The sequence below is a fragment of the Cricetulus griseus genome (assembly GCF_003668045.3).
Source record: "Cricetulus griseus strain 17A/GY chromosome 1 unlocalized genomic scaffold, alternate assembly CriGri-PICRH-1.0 chr1_0, whole genome shotgun sequence".
Lineage (NCBI taxonomy): Eukaryota > Metazoa > Chordata > Mammalia > Rodentia > Cricetidae > Cricetulus > Cricetulus griseus.
In genome coordinates, this window is record NW_023276806.1 from 256838788 (window position 1) to 256858178 (window position 19391).

General features: G+C 47.8%; 1 protein-coding gene across 2 annotated transcripts; it reads right to left on the reverse strand.

Moving 5' to 3' along the window:
- Taf8 (TATA-box binding protein associated factor 8) lies at window positions 1-18423 on the reverse strand. Of its 2 annotated transcripts, XM_027389116.2 has the most exons (9): window positions 18335-18423; window positions 17128-17284; window positions 15468-15566; window positions 14897-14959; window positions 13263-13387; window positions 11653-11800; window positions 10883-11025; window positions 7389-7528; window positions 5324-7120 (listed from the first exon to the last, which is right to left on the reverse strand). In XM_027389116.2, exons 1-9 carry the CDS (start codon window positions 18371-18373, stop codon window positions 7108-7110), a joined length of 927 nt encoding a protein of 308 aa, XP_027244917.1. In that variant the 5' UTR covers window positions 18374-18423; the 3' UTR covers window positions 5324-7107. The 2 variants fall into 2 exon arrangements, with proteins under 2 accessions (XP_027244918.1, XP_027244917.1); XM_027389117.2 differs by lacking the exons at window positions 5324-7120; window positions 7389-7528 and adding an exon at window positions 1-474.
- Between the last annotated feature and the right edge of the window lie 968 nt (window positions 18424-19391).

Below are 19391 nucleotides of genomic sequence, written 5' to 3' on the forward strand. Positions count from 1 at the left end.
TTGTGAATCCATGAATCAGAAAGAAATTCTTTATTATTGACATGGAAGACACACTAACCACTAGGAGAAAGCATGGTGTTTACACATGCTATAAAAGGATACATATGTGTTTCACGCACACAATAATACATAAAACCATACTGACTCATCAGTGAGCCTGAGAGTCTGGGATGTGGGAGGAGGAAGATATTTATTATATATATTATTAAATATATATATTTCTGTCTTTTAAATTTTATGCTGTATACATATATTATCTACTCACAATTAAATAACTTATAACAAAGAAAAAACAGTAAATGATGTGTAGATGACCCTAAGTCATAAGCACCAAGAGAGGAAATACCTTGCGTTTGTTTCCAGGGCCAGAAGGGTCCATGACAAATCTTCACCTGCAGGCCGATTCCTCCATGACTTGCAGCTGGACCATCGAAGCTGATGTTCAGAGAGTCAAGCACTTGCTTCAGGGTGAGCCTGAGTGAAAGAGAAGAATGATAAACCTGTCACAAGGAAAATTCAAAGGTGGCAATAAATGGCAAGGCTCAGGCTCTTGTTCCTACAAAGACACCAAGAAGAGCCTCTGAGGACCCTTGGCTTGCCCTGGACACACCTCTGGGCTGGAGCTGCCACTCAGTGGGAGAGCACGTGCCCAGCATGCACAAGGCCCTGGGTTCTATCCCCAACTCCAGAAAAGGAAGAGTTACATGAAGCCCTTGGAAACCCCAGGACCCTCAGGATAAAGGAGTGCTGTGCTTTCCAAAGGTTTGGGAAGGCTTACCAGCTCCAGCCACCCCTTTCCTGGGGCAGTCCTGATTTGGAGGTAACAGAGATGTTCTAAACCTCCTTGTATAATCTGGCTTTACAAGTGCAAAGGCTCCACAGAGATGTTACAAGAGGAACAAAGCCTCAGGGCCAAGCGGGGCTGGCGCTCAGGCATCTTGGCTGGCTCCATCAAGCTGCTCCTCACTTGCCCTCCCCCTGCCTCTGCTTATTCACCTCTTCCAATGCCTCAGTGGCCACCTCACCCCACTGGGATCTCAGCAGAGGCTTCAAGCCTCAGGCCAGCCCTCCAATCACACCTTCTCTTGGTCAGAGGAGGCAGAACAGGTTCCTGTGTGTTTATCTATCTCCCTGGCAACACAGGCCTCCACAGGAGGGTGTCATCCAGGTATCTGTGGGTTTATGTTTCCTGCCTCTCCTTAGGTGTGTTCTGGCTTTCTGAGGCTGTACCAATCTACTCCGTTTCTGCATGGCTAGCTGACCCCCTACCCTACCATGAATCATAATTGGCAAATTCCAAACTCTGTGCAGCTGACAGAGAGAAATTATGTTTCTCACACTCCCTCTAACCAGAAGGCTCCCAGGCCTACCCATGATCCCCTGCCTACCCATCCCTCTGCACAGCAGTCCAAGTCCTCGTCAAGCCGGAGTGGTGCCACCCTGACCCTCCCATCCTCCAGGTGCACACACATTCCTGCCTCTGGCCTGCGTGTGCTGTTCCCTTTCCACAGACTCTGCATTAAAGATGTTGCATTTCATGTTCTGCTCAACTAGAACATTCGTTTCAGGCCACTTTTTAAAAAGTGCAGCTCCTTCATCAACTCCTGCCAATCTATTCTGTGGTGTGAGTGCTGCCTCTGATCTGCCTTGCCAAGAAGGCAGCCACTCATATGGCCTGCATCACCAGGTCTCAAGTCCCTGTCAAAGACCCTGAAACACGTGGGGTAGAGGGCAGGATTGGTCCCTCCACACAGGCTTGCAGTGCCTGCCTGGCCTCTGGGAGGGCTCTGCTGCACACTTCCTGTTCCCCATGTTGCTAACCCAGACTTTGCACACTACCCTTGTGGCTCTTTTTTTTGCTTGTCTCCCCATTCTCCAGTTATCCAGCACCATGAACAGTCCTGCTTTCTTTCCAAGGCTCACTGCCTGACAGACACTCCATGTGTGTTTTGAGCCATCCATCCCCAGACACTTGTAAGTGCCAGGAAGGCAGAGGCCTAGGTTCACTCTGTGCTGTTTGCCAGGATCTCTATCCATATGGTCTCTATCCAAACGCTCAGAGGCTGTTTGTCAAATGAGCGAGTAGAGATGGGAATGGTAAAATGGGGGAGAAGCCGAAAGACTGCAAGAGAAGCAAATGTCAGACGTGTAGACCCAGGCACTGAGTGAAGGCCTTCTCTGTGCAGGGTGGGAAGACCCTGTCTGGCATGCCCCTCACACACATACAACCTACAGAGGTCTTAGTTTTGTTCTGTGTGTCTTGTTTTGTGTGAATGAATTCCCTAGAGGCAGGAAGTGTATCTGTCTTGTTCAGCACAGTATCCTTACAGCTGGTGCAGTGCCTGGCATGCACAGAAGGCTCTAGATCTCTATGTGCTAAATGAATGAGTGATGAGTGGAGGATGAGTGACCCAAAAGAACACAGAGCTGGCAGGGGCCTCCCTGGCACTTGGGGCAGTTTAGACTCAGGGTGGAGGATCTCTGGAGGGCCTGCAGTCTTACTGCAAGGACAAGAATGGGGGACGAAGACTGAGAAGAGCAGGGAGCCCCAAACATTAGGGGGAGGCAGAGTGGTGACTGTCTAAATGTAAATGAACAAGAAGACCCTAGTGTGGTCTACCTAGAGGACTTGGAAATGAGTCCATGCTGTCCGGCCTGCGCCCTGCCCCAAAGTCAGCAACCAGGGCTGCCTGCTCTCAGTGCTGGTTTCCAACCTCTGCAAAGTGGGTGTGGTTGGAGAGAAAGGTTAAGTCTGATCCGGTAACTGTATAACCACCTTTAATTCCAGCACCAGGGGTAGAGAAGCAGCCAGAGAGGGCTCTGGGGTAAAGAATGATGACTGCTCTTCCTGGGAACTTGAGATGGGCTCCCAGCACCCATATTTGACAGCTCACAGTTTCTTTTTTGGTTTTTCCAGATAGGATTTCTTAAGACAATGTTTCACTGTGCAGCCCTGGCTGTCCTGGAACTCAGTAGACCAGGCTGTCCTCAAACTCAGAGTGTGCACCACCACACAACTCACAATTCCTTATAACTCCAACTCCCAGGGATCCAGTGCACTCTTCTAGACTCCAAAGGAAACTGCCCTTTGATTCTAGCCCTCAGGAGGCAGAGCTGAGTTTAAAGCTTGGTCTACTTAGGAGTTTGAGGCCAGTCAGGGACACACAGTGAGTCTCCCTCTTTCTTTCACACATACACAGCATGGAAGGAAATAGATGAAATAGAACTGATAAGATGTTGGGAGTTTTGTGTTTGAAATTTATAATAAGATGGGCCTGTGAGCATTGCTACCCAGGAGGCCTGTGCACAAGTGGTGATCACAGGCCTGCCTTCTTTCTCTTTCTTTCTTTACTTCCTTCCTTCCTTTTTTTTTGGGGGGGGGTGAGTTTGAGACAGGGTTTCTCTGTGTAGCTTTGGAGCCTATCCTGGCACTTGCTCTGGAGACCAGCTGGCCTCGAACTCACAGAGATCTGCATGCCTCTGCCTCCCAAGTGCTGGGATTAAAGGCATGCGCCACCAACGCCTGGCTTCCTTCCTTTCTTTTTCTCCTTCCTTGTTTATTTTCGTTCTTTTGAAACAAGGCCTCACTATGTAGCTCTGGCTATTCTGGACTCATTATGTAAACAAAGCTGGTCCCAAACTCAGAGAACTACCTGCCCCTGCCTCCCGAGTGCTGGGATTAAAGGTGTGCACTATTATGCCAGGCTCCCAGGCTTATTTCTAATAGCTTTCAGAAGAAGAGAGAGTCCACATGCCAAGCAGCATGTGGATTGTGAGACAGACTGTTAAACTCTGGCACAGCTATACCATGAAAAGTCACTGTGCAACGGAAGGAAACCAACTAAACTGGGCATGGTGGCACATGCCTTAATCCCAGCACTTGGAGGCTGGGGGAAATCTCTTTTGAGTTTGAGGCCAGCCTGCTCTAAAGGATGAGTTTCAGGTCAGACATGGCTAACCAATTGAGAGCCTGTCTCAAAAACAAAAACAGGGGGCTGGAGAGATGGCTCAGAGGTTAAGAGCACTGTCTGCTCTTCCAGAGGTCCTGAGTTCAATTCCCTGCAACCACATGGTGGCTCACAACCATCTGTAATGAGATCTGGTGCCCTCTTCTAGCCTGCAGGGATACATGCAGACAGGAAACTGTACCTAATAAATAAATAAATCTTAAAAAAAAAAACAAAAAATGAAAACGAAGTAAAAACAGACTAATGACACAACCACCTAAATAGGTCTCCAGAGGCCTATGTAGAGTGAAAAAAGTCAACGGCCTCAAAAGGTGACTTAATAATTTCATTGATGTGACATTAAATCTTAGAGATGGGGGACTGAGCACCAATGGCAGAGTCATGAGAGCAGATGCGTGTGGTTATAAAGAGAAGCACAGTGAATGTGATGAGGTCACTGTGCTACCTTTGTGGTTACATAACCCTGCATGACAACACTGCTAGAAGGACGTGTGTCAGTGCAGATGCGTGCACACACATACACACATACCCACACACACCCTTCTCTAACACACATAGACATGAATGCACACATGCACACAATGCTATCTGCGTGAGCTCAGGGGACCTTATCACTGCCAACACTGACTATGACATGGCAGTACTAACGAAGACATGATGGAGGGCAAGTGTGCGGAGCTGAGACACAATGGACTTCCATGTACATTTACTATGTAGCCATGGAAGGCCTTGAACTCCTGACCTCCATGCCTCCACCTCTGAAATGCTGGGATTACAGGCGGCCTGTCTACTGTAATTCCTTCAAAAGGAAAATTCAAAGATTCATCACAGATATACACTGACACATTGACAGAGTAAGGGATGCAGGACTGAAATTAAAAGAAACAAACAAACCCACTGCAGATGTCTAGGGTCTAGATGAGGGGCAGAGCGTGCACACAGGTGCTCACAAACTAAGCACAAGCCGTCTGTGCCCTAGCACCTGAACACAACAACAGAAACTTCACAGGAAGAAGAACTAGAGGAAAATAGATAAAACAGACATGACAAAATGCTAAGTTCTGAAGTTGGGTGAGGAATCTTTCTTTTTTTCCCCCTATAGATATTTTTCCTGAGAGTGGAAGACTCTTTAGGGTTTTATACACTTTCTAATTTGGGGCAGTTGAGGCAAAAGACTTGTCAAATTCAAGGTATGCCTGGACTGCAGAGTGAGTTCAAGGCCAACCTGGGCAAATTAGAAATTAGTAAGCCCTTGTCTCAAAACTAAAAGTTAAAAAAAAAAAGCTAGTTTTATACCCAAGAAAAGCAGTGTATAGTACTTATTTACCTGTCATTTGAAAGGCCCTAGGTTCAGATAATTTACTAAGATTTATTATGAATTTTATTACAGGCTTTCATAAATGACACTTTATTTTTCCTCTAAGAAGCCTCTCCCAACTTATAAAAAATAGAAATATATAGATACACATTGAGAATTCTATGCCTCAACACAACATCAGTCAGGTCAAATCACAGTGTTGCGGTTGAGGTCAGGGCAGCAGGAGCCCCTCCTACCCCCACCTCCCACTACATGTCCAACAGGCGTTGGCTTCAGACAGTGACAATGGTACAGAAGTGTGGGAACTAGAAGGAGCAGGAAGAGCAAGGTGTGGCAGCTCCTATCTGACCTTGGGACTGGGTTTCAGATGATGGGCCATGAGCTGCGAAGTATATCACAAAGTCTCACAATCCAGTCGTGTCGGTCTTGTTCTGACCTGGAAGTTCTGAGTCACTATGAAAATACTCCTGTTTGGTTCAGGGCCCAGAAATCTCACTTTCTCACCACTTCGTGTCCTTTCATCAATTCCAGACTGAGCTTTTTTTCCTCCAGGCAAAAGGACCAAAGACTCCAGAGTAGAGCGAGGAAGGTGCTGGGAGCCAGGTCTCACACCTTAATCGCAGCATGCGGCAGGAAGACCACTGAGCCTGGGATACACAGTGAGCTCTGGGATAGCCTGGGCTATAGACCAAGATCCTTTCTCAAAAACACACATGGTGTCGGGTGACAGAGTGAAAAAGCAGCAGCCACCAAGGTGGAGTATGGAGAGAAATATTAAACACAGGCTCAGAGTTCCAATCCAAGGAAGGACTTAGCCACTTCATGTCAATTTCCACATGTCCATCCATTCTTCCTGGGATTTGGTTTTCCAACACCACTTTCCAAAACCAGGCAAGGACAGCAACTTGCACAGTGTGTTCCTTGAGGCATGTTACATGATTAGTGGGGAAAGTGAAGGATGGCGTCTTCTTCCCGGGAGGTGCAGGTGGACGGGGCAGACTCGCTTCTTGACATGTCTGGTCTCAGCAGGACCCTCTCAGCCCACTTCCTCTGGTGTAGACTGTGGCATTCCACCATCAGCTGTATTTCTCAGCTAAGCCTAGCCCTCAAAACAAGCCCACCCCCACCTGCTAAGTCCTCTTCCTGGTGCTTAAAGTCCATGGCTCCTCTATCAGTCCCAGGAGAACTAACCACACCCCAGGCTCTGGTCAGACCATCATTCCCAGAAGACACATGTTCCAAAGGGGATGACCCCCACTGTGGCCAGCTTTAATGAAATGCTGGTCAGAGATTCAAGGCTACTCTGATGGCCACTGTCATCTTCATTAAGACATGCACTTCTAGCTGCTGCCAGCACCAGATCAAAGCTGCAGTGTGGGCCTGTTTCTAGCACAATGAGGGTTACACAGTCACTTTCCAACAGCTCCGCAGGGATCTTGGAGCCCAGGTGCAGAGAGAAGTGAGATGAGGCTCTGGGCTGGTAAATCAATGCCATGATTCTTGTGAGTCAATGCAGGGGATCCAGGTGGCCTGGAAGATATACTTGGCAGTCTTCCTGGCAGGGCTCAAAGCAGTGGACCCTTTTTTTCCTGCCACTTTCCCTGGCCCTCCAGGTTTCAAAGGAATCAAGTCCTGTGATTAATCAATGAAGTTGTCAGCAGCCCCTGGCCTGTTTGCAAAACAGGATGTCTTCAGAGAAGGCTGCTACTAAAATGATATGGCCTGGGCAAGGGCAAAAGGATGTCACCTTCTTCTTCCCTCTGATTTCACGCCCCCAGGAAAGCGGCGTCCTCTCCCTTACAGGGCAGTTTCCATCTCAGCTCAAGAGAGGGACCTGGAAAGGAGAAGAACCAGAGAGCCTACCAGGGGGCCTCTTGCTCTCCTGGGAGGGAGCAGCTCTAGGGCTGGCAGGGTGGTCTTGGCTGCAGGACACAGGCACTGAAGTGCAGCAAGTACATATGGGAGCCAAGGAGGAGAGGCAGAGGAAGATGACTTCCTCTTGCCCAAGTAATGCATGCCAAGCTTGCACCCACTGGTGAGCCTGTTCCTGCCAAGAACCAACAAGCAGCTGGGGCAGGCCTGGACCCCAGCCTCCAACTCACTTCTTCCTGCGGATCTTGGGCTTCTTCACAGGGCGCAGGTAGGGGTTATCAATGACATTCTCCTCCCCGTTCCGGCTCCCAGACAAGGAGGAGTTCTGCTGCAGTACAGAAGCGTTCTCCTTCTCAGCTCCAGAGTCACCCTTTGAGTAAAAGCCGAAATAAAGCAGAGCGCCAGTGGTGTGAGGAGACACTGCCCACAGCCACAGCCGCCAGTGGTGTGAAGAGAGAGACTGCACTGTCACAGCCACGGCCACCAGTGGTGTGAAGAGAGAGAGACTGCACTGCCACAGCCACAGCCGCCAGTGGTGTGAAGAGACTGCACTGCCCACAGCCACAAGTGGTCTCTTTATTGAGAAAGGAGAAGATGGAGCCACTGTCTTTCCAGGGTCACCATCTCATCCGCAGACTCAATGAGACCTGGGGAGTAATTAGCTCTAAAGGGAGCTTTGACAAAGTGAAAGACTCCAGGGTCCTTAGTCTCTTCAGAAGGTGGGGGGCGTGAAGTTGGAGTGAGGGTTAGAATTTATATGCTTCAGGGAGGAAGCCTAACGCAACAGGGTGACAAAAGGAAGTGGCCATGGGTATTGTGGAGTAAGAGACACAGGGTCAGAACCAATCAGGGAACAGAATAGGTCTCTTCTAGGCCCAAACTAGTGTAAGTCCTAACACATTTATCCAAAATCTCTCATTTCTTGCACTTAGAACAAGGACAAATAACCATATTCCAGCATATTCCAGAACTTCTGGAATTCTGAAGTGAAGCCCAGCAAGGCAAAGCAGAGTCTGCAGATACCACACGTACATATTGTCAATGCCTGTCACCTGTCAATCGGGCGCTTTATTAATTTTTAGCAAAGTTTGATTTTGGACCATATATATATATATATAATTTAAATTTAGAAAGTGTCCTGGATGCATGGGTAATTGACTTTCCTTTCCTTATTAATGTTTATACTCTCCTTTATTTTCCATATATATATTTTTTTTTGGTTTTTCGAGACAGGGTTTCTCTGTGTAGCTTTGGAGCCTATCCTGGCACTCGCTCTGGAGACCAGGCTGGCTGCATATTCTTTGTTTTTAATTTATTTTTGTTCTTTAAAGTGAGCAGTGGCAGCAGAGTCATTCAGGCAGGCCTAGCCGAGAAGCTGACCTGGCAGCGCCCCCTGGTGGCTCACCAAGGGTTCCCTGGAAGGACTGAGTTGTCTTCTCCAATAGGTTTAAAGGAGGCCTCGGACCCCAACCAGCAGTGGCTGCTGTCACTGTGATACTCTGAGAATTCCTCTCAAGGGACAGTTGGCCTGGGGTGAGGACACCAGCCTCTGGCTTGCTGGCCTGAAGACTCTGGGTGGCTCCTAGGTTGGCTACATACCCACAATATCCATTAACTCTGTTCCCCCCCAAAGCCACTTTCCTGTAGAGTACATGTGCTTGATTCTTCCTGCATTAAACCCGATGAGTAGACCTACAGCCATTGAGTCCCTCTTCAAAACAACTGCCACAAGACCAGCTGTGCTCACGTGGGGCCAGGTAAGGGGGAGGTCTGTGTGGACACCCAGCTACTGGGCTGCCTGAGTTCTTTGTTTGTTTTTGTTTTTCGAGACAGGGTTTCTCTGTGTAGCTTTGGAGCCTATCCTGGCACTCACTCTATAGATCAGGCTGGCCTTGAACTCACAGAGATCCGCCTGCCTCTGCTTCCCAAGTTCCAGGACAGGTTCCAAAGCTACAGAGAAACCCTGTGTCACAAAAACAAAAACAAGACAAAAAAGGGGGGGTGTCACAAGCTCCTTGGGCCACTTGGGCAAGGCAGGAGGACACGAACAACCCCTACCTATCTGCTTCCATGCCAAAGGTTACAAGTCTGACCCTAACCCTGTGCTCTCTCTCACCACCAGTTCAAACTCCCATCTGCTTGCTTGACAGCTTCATATAAGCATTCCATAGGCACCTCATATTCAATGTGCCTCAGCTTCCCCCTCACAACCCTCCCCTCCCCTCCCCCGTCCTCCCACTGTGGTGACAGAACTACCATCCTTCAGGTGCTCTGAGCCAGTGACATCTCCACTGCCCCTATTGTGAGCGCCCGAGGAGGAGGAGCCACATCTATCCCTGGCCAATGTGACTGTGACAGCTTCCCAACAGTACCATCCCTCTTGGGCCCACTCTTACCACAGCGATCAATGATGCTTCCAGAAGTTCAGAAATGTCCCTTCCTTGGCTCCATGCCCTCCTGTAACTCCGGCTCACCCAGCTCTTCAAACAACTGGTACCACCAGATTGGCCCTTCTCTGGCTCTCCATGCCAAACACTGGTGTTTCTCAGGCCCTCTGCACCAGCCATTACTTCTACAAGGACTCTTTCCCAGAGAGTGGCACAGCTCATCTGTCCTCCCCACTTCTAGTCCCTTGCTTGGTGGTCCACCTTCAGTGTCCTATTACTGAGAGGCAAAGCCTCCACCTCACTGTGCTCTGCTCTGTCCCAGCACTTTCATCCTGAACATAGATGACTTTACAGACCACATTTAAATCCATTCTCCCACTGTAAATATTGGCTCTCAGAGGCAGAGGTTTTATCTGCTGGGGTGTTTGTTTTCCTCTAAGCAGCCAGAATAGTATCTGACAATGGTCACTGAAAAACAGGGGCTCACTGAGTAGATGATTGTGCGGCTTCTCATCAAAGAGTAAAAGTTAAACTTCTGGGTTGCTTGCACCAGAGAGCTAGCTCAAATGTATGAGAAAACAAAAACCAAACTATTAACCACTCTAAAAATAATGGTTCCTTTATGTTCAAGGACATGGAGAAGAGGTCAGGGTTAAAGAGTTCCATAGCAACAGATCCTGAAAGACACACTGTCGCCAGGAGATAAAAGGACACCTTAAAATTGGTCATTGAGTGAAGTGTGACTGTGTGCCCTGCTATAATCCCAGCACTTGGCGGGGGTGGGGGGGTGGGGGGGTGGGGGTGGGGGTGGGTGGGGGGTGGGGATCAGGATTTTTAACACATGGTAACAAGTCCAAATAACTGTCTTTTTTTAGTGTACTTTGTGTAAAATAATGTATGGCTATACAGCCTGAAACAGCGGAAGGTACCACAAGTTAGCTCGCTCTACCTCAGGCTGGCCTTGCAGGTGCTATGACCACTGCCTGGAAAGTCCACCCTGAGACACATGATCAAATATTACATTCTACATTCTCCCATCCCTTCCATGGGTCCTTCTGGGACCTCTTTAACTCCCTGAGGGTGGGGCTTTGTCAGTCTTGCTTTCTACTAGATTCCCAGACCTGGAATGGCATCTGGACCCACAATGCTCATCAGCTGCTAAATGAGACTCCCCAGAATTTGTCTCTGGATGAAGACTAGTCACACAGGCCCATCATGCAAGCTTCTAACAGACAGCCAGAGTACCTGGGTAGGCCCTGTTCAGTTCCCAGGGCAGGGTCCTAGTGTGGGAAAAGCTGTTTCAGGATGTGTGAGGCAGGCAGAAGAGGAGAACCCACCGTGCTGATATGAAGAGCGATGTTCTCTGTGTCTGTCTGCTCATCCTGTTCTGAGGAGTCTGTCTCTTCCATCTGCTGGATCTCCAGCTCAGAGGGAAGCAAGGCTGTGAGGTAGGGGATGGTGAAAGGTCTGGCAGCAATCACTGGGAATTGGAAGAGAGACACGACTCTGTCGAGCAGCCAGAGGGAGCCAGGTATGAATGTTGCCCAGTTACCATAACCTCAAGCTAGATAATTTCCCTTTCCCACAAGCCTCTGTGTGGCAAAGCTAAGGACTGCTAACTTACAGGTCTGGATGGCTGCCTGAGGTGATGTGTGGGGAATGGCTAGCAGGCACCGAGTGGACACTCACTAAGTGAACAGACCAAGCTCCCCCATTCAACTCTGCATAACCCAAGGTCCCCTATGGAGACGAGTGACTTGGTCAACAAAGCCTAAATGAGATGTAGCCTAGAAAAGGACACTGGTAAGCAACTGGCTACAGATGCCAGCGTTCCTCCTACTACCTGGGTCACCACTTCCACAGGAGACTTTGCTGCCCAGGGCTCAGCCACCAGTGAGGTAACCTAAACTCACTGCCTTGAGCAGCCTTTCCATTTGGAGTCATCCTTTAGGAAGAGTCTCTCAGAGCTTGGAGGAAGGATCTAGAGAAGAAACTGCACTAGAGAAAAACACAAAGGCTTACTCATGTCTCCCCACCACACTGAGAGAAAGCAAAGATGGTGAGATTATCTCAAACAAAACAGGGTTCCCAGGGGGGTGACTCTCACAGGGGAAAGTGCTGACATCATCCTTGAAAAGACTCTGGGTCTCGCCTGTCTTGGCCATGAAACGGGTGAGGGCTCGCTCCACATCTCGCCTCTGAGATGCAGCCTTCTCTCGCAGGACCTGGTAGTCAGACACTGGTTCACGGTATGTCTGGAACAACAGAGACACCAGGCTGAGCCCATGCTGCATTCAGCTCTCCTCAGGCCCTGCCTTGCTGCAGCTATGTCCTGAGAACATGACCTGCTGACTAAGGTTACATGAGGAACAGCATACAAAAGAAAGAGCTCATTTCAGTACAGGAATACTCATTAAGAAAAGTGCGGCCAGGCGTTGGTGACGCACGCCTTTAATCCCAGCACTCGGGAGGCAGAGGTAGGTGGATCTCTGTGAGTTCGAGACCAGCCTGGTCTACAAGAGCTAGTTCCAGGACAGCCTCCAAAGCCACAGAGAAACCCTGTCTCGGGAAAAAAAAAAAGTGCAAATATTTACTACATAGTTGACTATGGCAGCCAGCCTGTGAGTTTGAGGCCAGCCTGGTCTACAAAGCTACACAGAGAAATCCTGTCTCAAAAACAAAAGAATTACAGAATACCATCTTGTTAGCCCATGCCCTTAATCTCAACACCTGAGAGGCAGAGGTAGGAGATCTCAGTGAGGTCAAAGCCAGTCTGGTCTAAAAAGGGAAGGAGGGAGGAAGAGGGGGGAGGGGTAATGATACATACTTGTAATCCCAGCACTTCAGAGGTAGAGGCAGGAGGACCTGAAGCCTGAAGTCATCTTTTTAACTACATACTGAGCTGGAGGCCAACCTGAGCTGTCTACGACTCTGTCTCAAAAAACACCAGTAAAAGAAGCTTCTTACATTATTTTTATTGTCAGGATTTAACATACCATATAAGAGGTATGAATACTATGAATTGATCTGTATTCCCATAAAAAAATGTTTAGATATAGTAAGCTAACTACTGGCATCTCATATGACTTTATTTGTCAACAGAGTCACCAAGATGTCATTGATTAGGAAGAGTCATGAAGTAAGGACAATGGTGTCCTTATGGGAAGACAAAATATTTAATCTGTAGAGGTGGAAAGCCAGCACCACGTGGAGGGGACAGGAAGATTGGAGCGACACATCTATAAACCAAGAAATGCTGGAGAAATGTTGACACACTAAGGCAAGGTGAACACGATTCCCTTACAGGCTTTACAGGGAATATGGCCCTGATAACACCTTGATTTTCAACTTTTGGCCCCCAGGCCTATAAAGTAATACACTTCTATTGCTCTAAGTCAGCTACTTTGTAGCACCTTATCATAGCAACCCCAGGACACTTTGAGGGACTGAAGTCCAGGGCAACTGTATCAATTCCTTCCCTGAGTCCTGTCTCTCTTAGAGACAGCATCTCACTCTGTAGCCCAGGCTGGCCTCACACTCATGGCCACCCTTCTGCCTCAGCCTTCCAAGTGGTGGGATTACAGGACTGAGCCATCATTCCCTATAACAAGATTGCTGCTCTCTAGGGAAAGTCAGAGAACTGAAAGCACTTTCATCTGCAACCTTTCCTCAGCTGGTTTACATCACTCACAGCCCCTGGGTGGCTCCACCACTCACTGGAGTTTTGATGTAGGTGTGGGGATCCGGAAACTCAGGAAAATGGCTGGGGATGTGTGGTGGGTGGGGCCGGTTCTGCCCCGCAGTGAGGGCCTTGGGTGTCACTGGCTGATTAGTCACTGGAGCTGCAACAGAATCACAACTGGTTACTTGTTCAACCCCTGAAGTCTACAGACAATAGTCCTTCTTCAGCCCCACCCCTATCTTCCCACTACACCATGACTCAGCACCTTGTATTTCTATTGATAAAAAGCCATCCATAACCTCTTCAGATCAGCATACAATGCCCGGCCTTGTCAGGTCATCTTGCTTGATATTTCAATCTGTGACATCTGCCTGTAAGCCCCTTGCATCAACAGGAGAGTGGCTGTCACCAAAGTCACTACATAGTTGAACATGCTGAAGTACAATACTCGCATTCAACGGGCTGTTAGTCTTCTTCCCAGAGAGTGAGGACACTAGGAGCAGTGTTTGGTGTAGTCTATGCTTGGCATGCACAAGGCCCTGGGGTCCAATCCCCAGCACACACACGCTGCTCAGAGACCCCAAATAACAAACACTGAGCTGGGGGAAGTGTGGGCTTAACAATTGTGGAGGGGAAGGAAGATGGCACCTTCCACTGCTTCTCTCCAATGCAGGTGGCCAGATGGTTCAGTGGGAAAAGACTTGCCACCAAGCCAATCTGCAGGACCCACATGGTGGAGGGAGACAGCTTCCACCAACTTTTCCTCTAGATGGCCACATGCACACCATGGCATGTGCGTGCACACACATAATAAACAGATTTAATATCTAACATGATGCCAATGCAAAAAAGTGACTTTAAGAAACAAATACAGTGGGGCTGGAGAGATGGCTCAGTGGTTAAGAGCACTGACTGCTCTTCCAGAGGTCCTGAGTTCAATTCCCAGCAACCACATGGTGGCTCACAACCATCTGTTATGAGATCTGGTGCCTCTTCTGGTGTGCAGATATACATGGAAGCAGAATGTTGTATACATAATAAATAAATAAAATTTTAAAAAAGAAAGAAAGAAAGAAACACAGCAGTACCCCCAAGTCCTAAAGACTAAAGCAGTTACTCCTTACTTTAAGGGACCTAGTTATCCTAAAGAGTAAACTTTTTACATAAGGGGATACATGATACATATTTTAGACTTTTGTTTGCTTGTTTCTTAGTCATAGTCCTGCCTATGTATCCCACAAGTGCTAGGATTACAAGAGTAGCCAGTAAGCAGTGGCAGTTCAGATTATGCAAGCCACAAAACCCTGCCTTTATAACATGAAAGCAATCACAGACAAATAAATACAACTGCATGCCAATAAAATTATATTTACAAAAGCAAGCATTGGACTACATTTACCAACCCTGATCTAAAGGAGCAAGAACTTTCATAGTCTTCCTGTATCGTTGCTTGCTTTTCAGGGTTAAAGTACAAGGGCAGTGGTTCAGAGTAGCTTAGAATCCTCCTGTCCAGATAAAACCAGGCTGTGGGTAGCTAACCCACCCCAAAGACTGGAAGGGAGCTTGCAAAGAGCCAACAGCTGCCACTCTGATGCCTGCCCTATTCTCCAACCGAGTCCCACCATAATCACTGTATACTTACTAAGTCCCTGGGTTCAAAGCCACTTACGTGCAGTGATGACCATTCTCTGAGACCGTTTAGCATATGCAGGAAGAGTGTCCACATTGAACCCTAGGGACAAGAAAGCCAATCACTGCGTAGGTCATTGGATACTGAACATGAAAAGCGAAGTTAACAGTGTGAAAAGGGCTGGGCATTGGTGGCGCATGCCTTTAATCCCAGCACTCAGGAGGCAGAGGCAGGAGGATCTCTGTGAGTTCGAAGTCAGCCAGGTCTATAGAGCAAGTTCCAGAACAGGCACCAAAGCAATACAGAGAAACCATGTCTGGGGAGGGGGGGAGAAAAAAGGAAAAGAAAAAGTGAGAAAAGGGGGCTTAAACTCCCAACTGAGCCACTATTCTGCCTCTCAAAAGAAGATCCAGCAGAGCTCCCCAAAAAGGACTCAGGGGGTCTCCAAGATGGGCTCAAAGGATTCTTTCCTCTTAACTTTCTAAACTAAAAGCAAATCAAGGAAAACACGAAGGAATCCATGAGCACTCAGCAGACACCCCAACCCCCAGGCCTCCCTCCCTGCCTAGGGATCCTAACTCAGAGCACTGGATGCTGGAGATGCACTCACCCATTTCAACCAGCGTGACCACGATATCCGACAATGTGGGCTGGGTCCTGGCTGTGTGCTCGCAGTAAGACTTGGCACTTCTCCCGATTTCCGAGATGTCTACAAGAGTCAAAGGCCACGGTTCCTCCAAATTCAATATAGGATTACCAGGTGAGCCAGCAGTTTTGCTCTACATATATAGCTAATGACTAAAGTCAGGGCTCAAACAGGCACTTGTGCACCTCACACACAGCAGCCCAAATTCACAACAATCAGAAAGTGGGAAAGAAACTGACAAATGGACGAATAAACCAACTGGGGTATACACATAAAATGGAGCATTTTCTTTCTTTCTTTCTTTATTGGTTTTTTGAGACAGGGTTTCTCTGTATAGCTTTGGAGCCTATCCTGGCACTCTCTCTGGAGATCTCTCTCTGGAGACCAGGCTGGCCTCGAACTCAGAGATCCGCCTGCCTCTGCCTCTCGAGTGCTGGGATTAAAGGCGTGCACCACCAATGCCCAGCTTCTTTGTTTATTTTTAGACAGGTTCTCAAACTCTATATGTAGCAGAAACTAAATTTGAACTCCTGATATTGCTGCCTCCACCTCCTAAGGGCTAGGATTACAGGTGTGCCCACCCTATCCAACTCTACAATGGAGTAAGTAGTCAGTCTTCAAAAGGAATGACATTCTTCAAAAGGAATGGAATCTATAACATGGATAAACTTTGAAACATTATATTAATGAGATAAGCCAGGCACAAATGATAAATATTTTCAGATTCCATTTATCTGAAGTACAGAGAAAAAGCAAAGCCAAAGTCAGTGATTTAGGTCAATGGTAAGGTACTTCCTACCAATGACCTGAGTTCCATCCCTGGGACTCATATGGTGGAAGGCACACACTGATTCCCACAAGTTATCCTATGACCTCCATATGTGTGCTATGGCATGCATATAGTCCCTATCACACACACAAATAAGTAAGAGTAATTTTTTTTAAGATATGATATATATATATATATATGTGGTGTTTTGAAAGAAAATGGCTCCCAAAGGGAGGGGCACTATTAGAAGGTATGACTTCATTGGAGTAGGTGTGGCCTTGTTGGAGAAAGTGTGTCACTGTGGGAGTGGGCTTTGAGGTCTCCTATGCTCAAGCTACTCCCAGTGTCCAAGTTCACTTCCTGTTGCCTGTACATCAAGATGTACCCAGTACCATGCCTGCCTGCATGCCATTATGGTCCCCAACATGATGATAATGGACTGAACCTCTGAAACTGTAAGGCATCTCAATTAAATGTTTTGCTTTATAAGAGTTATTGTGGTCATGGTGTCTCTTCACAACAAGAGAAACCCTAAGGCAATATATACATATACACACAGAGACATAGAGAAAAAGCAATTCAAAGACATGGGTACAGGTTTCTGGGCATGGGTAATGCTGAGGGTTTCACAGCACTGTGAGTGAGTGTTCACTTACCACCACCACTGCAAATGGTTAAAATGACAATGTAGCTACATATTTTTTTTACCACACATACAAATATCAAAATAAACAGTCTTATTCTACAAAGGACAATTTTTGTTTCTTCTGTCTGAAGGTAAGCCTCAGCCTTCCAAGGAAAAGGGGGCAGTATCTAAGATGGCATTTCTGCAGCACAGTGTTTCTTGGTACTCACAGCTCTGCAGCATCTCTGTCAATGTTTCCACAGATGCTTTCTCAGCACTCTCAAATCCTGCCTCTGTCAGCAAGGAACTCACAACCACTTGCAGAGTCCTCCTCCGGGCCAGATGGTAGTTATCAGCAGGATTAGTGGACTGTTTACTTCCTGATCTCTGAGAATCAGAAGCCCAGAAAGAGGATACTTTTAACCACCAGACAAGGATGCAACCAGAGTTCACACACCATCAGTGGCAAACAGAAGTCACATTACGTAGTTCACTCAAGCTGGCCTAATGCTAGAGAAATAGCCTAGGATGACATTGACATCCTCTAACTTCAACCTCCCAAGCATACAAATTACAGGTGTGTACCAACTTTTGCCTGGATAGCAAAGGTTCTCTTTATCAGTGTTTAATACTTAGACTTCCAGATCTCACCAAATGAGTAATAACTGAGCATCCAAATCCAGAGGCTTCCAATAGGATAAACACTACTTGCTCAAAAAAAAAAATACACGTAGATGTGTGTGTGTTGTGTGTGTTCATGTGAGGCCTGGAGAGGGCGTGGGATTCCATTAAGCTGGAGTTACAGGTGGTTGTGAACTAACCCACGAATTCCGGTGTTCTGGAAGAACAAAAGCGGTCTTAACCACTAAACCATCTCTCCAGCCCCTTCACGTCTTTCTGGAGCAAATTATCAGAATATATACAGAGGTGGTGCACGCCTTTAATGCCAGCACTCGGGAGGCAGAGGCGGGCGGATCTCTGTGAGTTCGAAGAGATATATAGAATTTATACACCTGCTGTCTCTTGTTCCATCTCCACACCACTTCATTAACAAGGAAAATTAAGACAGCAACAACATGGGACGCAAGGGAGGGCTGAACTAGCTTCAAAGGACGGCAAGGAAGGTAAATATTTTGAAAAGGAACTCCCTTCCAACTTTAGCTGGCCAGTAAGAGGATGAAAACAGCCTCTTCAGACCAATCAGAAAGTGTTCCGGGTTCCCACCCTCAACAGGGAACGAGCCAATCATGTCTCAGCTGCACCAATTTAGGAGGCCGCCGCCAAGCAGCGGGGAACGCGTTTGGCCAAAAAGATTTTCCAATCATCAGGTCTCAGAATGGGCTTGGGTTTCTCTGTCCGAGATTGTGGCCCAAACCATGGAAAAGATCCGGAAGACCCAAACCCTTTCGGCTTTACGCCGCGCCTCCCGACCCTTACCGTTCCAGAGCCACCAGGCCCGGCCGCCGTGTCGGCCATCTTGCTCTCGCGTAGTGCGCGTGAGCGCGGGGCACGACGGGACTTGTAGTTGTCGGGTGGGGAGGAGGCGAAGGGCGGGGCCGCAGGTGCTCCGCCTCGCGGTTAAGCTCTGCGAAGTGTGTTTAGGGGGTGGGAGGGGGATGTAGGTCGGAAGACTTTGTGTGAGCCAAGCTTTCGCGGGCCTTTTAGCGGCTATGGCAATGGCTCTGGGAAACTCTCTGTGGGTTGTACGGAGTTAAGAAGAATCTATTTGGCCAGAAGCCAGCCATCTATAACCCTAGCACTTTGAGGCTAAGCCGGAGGATCTGGAGTTCCAGGGCAGTTTGGGACTACAGAAGGAGACCTTCCCTGTAGGAAAAAAAAATAAGTAAAAAGTAAAAACAGGGGCTGGAGAGATGGCTCAGAGGTTAAGAGCACTGTCTGCTCTTCCAGAGGTCCTGAGTTCAATTCCCAGCAACCACATGATGGCGCACAACCATCTGTAATGCGACCTGGCGCCCTCTTCTGGTCTGCATGGATACATGCAGACAAGAACACTATACATAATAAATAAATCTTTAAAAAAAAGTAAAAACAAAGCTATGGATATGAAATAATGTCTCAGAAAGTACACTTAAGAACGTAGTGGGGGGGGGGCCTGGAGAGGTGGCTCAGCAGCTAAGAGCACTGGCTGTTCTTCCAAAGGACCTGGGTTTAATTCCCAACACCCACAACAGCCTACAACTGCCTGTAACTACCTCCAGGGGATCCGACACCTTCACACAGACATACATGCAGGCAAAATACCAATGCACATAAAATAAAAATAAACTATTAATAAAAAAGAACACACTTTTGGGCTGGAGAGACTGCTCAATGGTTAAGAGCACACACTGCTGTTGGAGAGAATCAGAGTTCAAAAATCTCAGCACCCATGTTGAGTGGCTCAGAACTACCTGTGACTTCAGCTTCAAGATGATCTGATACCCTCTTCTGGCTCTGGGGACATTCACACGTACAATCACACACACACACACAA

Coding starts and splice junctions, on each gene's coding strand:
- Taf8 (XM_027389116.2), bottom strand. CDS start 18,373: ATGGCCGACACGGCGGCCGGGCCTGGTGGCTCTGGAACG. Junction 15,567..17,127: donor GACAGAGATGCTGCAGAGCT/GTGAGTACCAAG, acceptor TGACTCTTGTAG/ACATCTCGGAAATCGGGAGA. Junction 13,388..14,896: donor GAGAATGGTCATCACTGCAC/GTAAGTGGCTTT, acceptor ATTCTGTTGCAG/CTCCAGTGACTAATCAGCCA.